Here is a 4814-nt window from a genome sequence, read left to right as displayed (position 1 = left end):
AAAGTCTTGAGTCCGAAAGTGAGGCAGTAAGATCTAAAAGCCTGCATTTCTAGATTATTTCATTAAAATATACTCAGAACTTTCATGTAATAGCTCTTTAAGTTAAAATGACCTAAGTTCTAACAAATTAAAATTCCATAATTTTGGCTTAAGAGCCAGTGCTAATATTTTTTTCAAAATATGCATGCACATTCCTGCCTGTTGACAAAATGGATAATATTGCAAATGCTGACATTATACATTTTATGTTTCTTTGTTCCTGTTGAAACTGTTCTAACAATGGGAGGGCATTGCAGTCATCCTTGCCATACTGTCCACCTGACCTCAACAAGAATATAACAGAGATATTTGGAAAACTTGTTAACATATATAGAGGTGAGATGTGGTCATATAAATTCTACAGGTTATTATCTTATTTAACTTCTGTTATTCTGAAGTTCTTGTTTGTCGTTTTAATGATTTTGAAAGCACTGGGTGATGATCGGAGATCCTTCAGCTATTACAAGGCTATTGCAGTGATTGAGAAGTTGCCGTTTAAAATTGAAAGCACAGACCAGATCAAAGACCTGCCTTCTATTGGAAAATCAATGAAAGATCATGTAAGTGATACTTGACTACACATTTTGTGCGGATAAAGTGGCTGGTATCTTATATTGCAATAACTTTGTTGTTGCTCTTTCCCACTAAATTTTCCTTGTTCAGATGCAAGCAATCTCTAATGGAAAAATATCATCTAGCATATGATTTTTTTATCATTCGTGATATTCTCTTACGTGATATTCTACCAGATGCTATTTATTATTGTTGGAATAAAGAAGTATATTTTGTCTAGTTATTTTGGTGAACCATCTAAGAAGACAAATTCAGTATTAATGTGGTAATATCGACGTTCTTTTATTGTTGGTCAAGTAATAAGCTTAAGCATTTGGTTTTAATATGTGCAGGTTCAGGAGATAATAACTACTGGGAAGTTATCCAAACTGGAACACTTTGAAACTGATGAGAAGGTATTTTAACTGCAGACTCAGGTTATTTTGTGATCCCTGAAAAAAAATTGTATGCAGAATTCATTGTTTTTTAAGCTTGATCTTCCATATTTATTTTTATTCATGATCCTTGTTTGATTACATATTTAAAATATTATCTCATTATTTATTTATTTATTTCAAAATAATTATATGCAAACATTTTCACGCACAAATTTTTCATGCGATATTTTATAACTAACCATCCTGTTACTGAAGTCTGTAATTATGATTGGTTACAATTTCTTGAATTATGCTTAAATTCAGTCTTCTCAGCTAATTGTGGTTTTGACTTCTGTTCTGTCTAATGTGTACTTTATTTGTTTGGGTATATATATAGTGCATGTGTAATAGACTAAAAGGCCATGCCAGATATTCTTAAATATAATAATAACATGTATATCTTTGGCATTTTATTGAGCATGCTGCCTTCTCTTCTTTAACCTTATTTAATCATAGGTGCGGACAATATCCTTATTTGGAGAAGTATGGGGTATTGGTCCTGCCACAGCACTGAAATTGTATGAGAAAGGACACCGTACATTAGATGATCTAAGGAATGATGATTCACTTACAAATGCACAAAAGTTAGGGTTGAAATACTTTGATGATATCAGGCAACGAATTCCACGCCATGAGGTCTGATGCTATTTTCGATTCTGAAAGAAAAGAATAAAAAATAACTTTTAAACAGTATTTTATACTCTTTTTGATCTGATAGGTTCAAGAGATGGAGCGCATTTTGCAGAAAGTTGGGGAGGAAGTTTTGCCTGGGGTGAGCATTAAAATTCTTTTACTTGACTGAGTATGAGACACACACGGAGTTTGTAGATAATTCCTATATACTCATACAGACTGATATATGATTTTTTGATGGTCCCTCATTTTGAATTGAAGCATGATATCCAAAACTTGGTTATGGTGATCATATTGTTTAGGTTATTATTGTTTGTGGAGGATCATATAGGCGCGGGAAGGCTACTTGTGGTGACATTGATGTTATTATAACACATCCTGATGGACAAAGGTGGGGCTAGCATTCCTTTTACTTCATATAAGTTTGGTTTAAATTTGAACACACTTTTTCTTTACTGCTTGAATACTTTGTCCTGAACTTTTAAATAGTTAGTTTAAGTCATGCTATTTTTTAATTCTTTTGTGGAGAAAGATAAACATTACTCTCTACATGAGAAGGAGAATTTGATTTGAGTGAAATTCTGCACTACTCTTTCATTTTGCATGCGTAAACCTCTTTATTTATATTTAGAGACTCAGTAGATATGTTTATGGCTTGCAGTCACAAAGGATTTTTGCCAAAGTTTGTACAGTGTTTAAAGGATATTGATTTCCTGAGAGAGGATTTAGTTTTCAGTACTCATAGCGAAGAGGTAATGTTTGCATTATTTGTTGTCTACAAATAGGAATTTAGTTTGGTAGATTTAAGCTTTCTTTCACAACACAGGAAGTATATCTTCTTTTTTNGGGAAAGCAAGTTTTCTTCTACATCAAGAAAACAAAAAACGACGTGTTTCTTCAGCTGTAAATTGGGAGTTGGGCTATTTACATCTCAACTTCTTTTTGTGTGTGTGTGTGTGATTTTTATACCTTAAAAGTACATGAATTTTGAAAGTGAACAACTTTGCAAAGATAAAGAGGAAAGAGGAAAAATATGATATTTGTTTGAGATGAATTTAGGGATGGAAATAGGTAAGAATTTACTGCTAACAGCCTATATTGCAGCTATTTGGCCAGAGCTAGGCCTGTAGCTTGCTAGAGGCTTTTCTAAATGCCTGAGCTTGGCCTGTTTGAATACTTGACCTGGCCTGAAGCCTGTTAACGAGCTTGTTAACAAAAAAAAAATCTAAATTGTTCTAAAAATTTGAAAGGGCCTAACAACTAATGAGATACAAATAAAAAAGAATCATATATTTATTAAAGAGATTTGGTAGTCAAGTGTTTAACATAAAGGTTTTGATTTCAAATTTCATTTACAACATTTTGGTGAAAACAATATATTTTCCCCTTTTTTGGTAATTTGGTGAAAACAATATATGCATACACAAATTTCAAACAGGCCTGACAAGTTTCGTAGACCTCTTGACAAGCCTAAGCTTGACCTTTTAAGACAAATAGGCTTTAACATGATTCTAGGCCTGCAATTCTTTATCAGGCCAGGCCCACGGCCTTTGACAGGCCGTTTGTCCTGATTTCACCCACTAAATTATGATATACAACCAGCGAGGCTGGTGAAATCTTTTCTAGAATCTTAAAATAATTATGTCTAGATCTACATACTGAAAAATAAATCTGATAATTTTCTGTTTTTACATATGTTACGTGTTTCTTTATATCTGTTGCTCAGTTTCTTTGTTAACATTTCACTATGTGAACAGGGTACTGACTCTGGTGTTGACACTTACTTTGGCTTTTGCACTTATCCTGGACGGGAGTTGCGACATAGAATTGATTTAAAGGTAATTGATGGCATCTTTTCGTGTATTCTCTGATGGAGGCTCATGAGTGTCAAAACATTGTGGTTTTTCCAGGATTTGTCATTCTGTAATTTGTTGTTGCATATGTGCTGCTGCCATGCCATGTTTTTTTTTGGATCTACAATGACTATTCAAACTTTAGTATTGTCTTCAATTTCTAAATTTTTGTTAAATATTTAGTAGTTGCAAATTAAACATAGGGTATTGTCTTCTATCCTGTTGCTGGTTATGCTTTGTTGCTTAGCCAACTATAAGTGTATGCAAACTTTAAACGTCTCAAGTGTACACTATTGATTTTAATGTTTTGGCAGGTCTACCCAAGGGACATATATGCTTTTGGACTAATAGCTTGGACAGGAAACGACGTATTAAATAGGAGGTATGCATGCTTCTCCTTGCAGATAACTTTCCATTTCTGAAGTTTTGGCGTTTTGGTGCAGATTGTGTTTCTATATCATACGAATAGTGTGCTTTTTCCCCTCGTGCTTGATGCAGGTTGAGACTGCTTGCTGAATCTAAAGGATTTCGGCTTGATGATACAGGCTTGTTTCCAGCTACTCAGGGTTCTGGAGGCAAACGGGTATGGCTTCGATTCCTTCACCCCTTTTCAGTTCTAACAATTGCATCGTCATTTGCAAGGTTGACTTCTGATGCAAATTTGTTTTGCAGGGTGCAAAAGGTATTGCAAGTTTGAAATTTGATACGGAGAAGGAGGTGTTTGATTTCTTGGGCTTTCCTTGGCTTGAACCACATGAAAGAAATCTTTAAACATTCAATGGCTTGCTGTTGGAAAGTGGTCTCCTTCCTGATTTCCATGCACTCTTTATTCTAATCTTACAGAATATGATGTATCTAATATCTAATTATCTATCCATCCATGAGGCCTTCTTTTTTGGTGTCTGTATTGGGGCCATTTTTGTTTTGTTGGGGGTAGACAGGGAGGGGATGTCTAAAAATGTAAATATATATAAACTATATATTTTGTGTATAAAGTAGTTCAATGTGATGATGTGTTTCTTGAAATGTTTAAAATGCATTATGAGTTTGAAGGGTAGTTCGTTTTAGTTTTGTCACGAGGCCCCTTCCTTGTACAGGACATACACTTGTACACATGGGGGAAGAAGATATATTCACCTTTGGATTTCTCTTCAGTGGGGGTCTCCGGGATCCTCCTATATCCAACGGTTATTATCCTCTTGGAAAAATAAAACATAACATACATAACTCAGATTTTTTGTGCATGGTGATAGAGGGATAGTTGTATTGGTAATTTAGTATAATAAAAGCCTTCTCTTCT

General features: G+C 34.2%; 1 protein-coding gene across 1 annotated transcript in view; it reads left to right on the top strand.

Annotated features, from left to right (window-relative positions):
- The window catches only part of LOC107643500 (DNA polymerase lambda), a 6047-nt gene extending 1479 nt beyond the window's left edge, over positions 1-4568 (top strand). Inside the window, 11 exon segments of the mRNA XM_016347169.2 lie at positions 206-375; positions 469-599; positions 945-1007; positions 1485-1664; positions 1747-1800; positions 1964-2052; positions 2323-2413; positions 3419-3499; positions 3829-3896; positions 4013-4097; positions 4187-4568. Coding sequence (XP_016202655.1) covers positions 206-375; positions 469-599; positions 945-1007; positions 1485-1664; positions 1747-1800; positions 1964-2052; positions 2323-2413; positions 3419-3499; positions 3829-3896; positions 4013-4097; positions 4187-4285 — 1111 coding nt within the window. The 3' untranslated portion in view covers positions 4286-4568.

This window comes from Arachis ipaensis, chromosome B05 (genome assembly GCF_000816755.2).
Source record: "Arachis ipaensis cultivar K30076 chromosome B05, Araip1.1, whole genome shotgun sequence".
Taxonomy (NCBI): domain Eukaryota; kingdom Viridiplantae; phylum Streptophyta; class Magnoliopsida; order Fabales; family Fabaceae; genus Arachis; species Arachis ipaensis.
The sequence above is the reverse complement of the archived record's forward strand: the minus strand, read 5'-3'. Positions and strand labels throughout refer to the sequence as shown.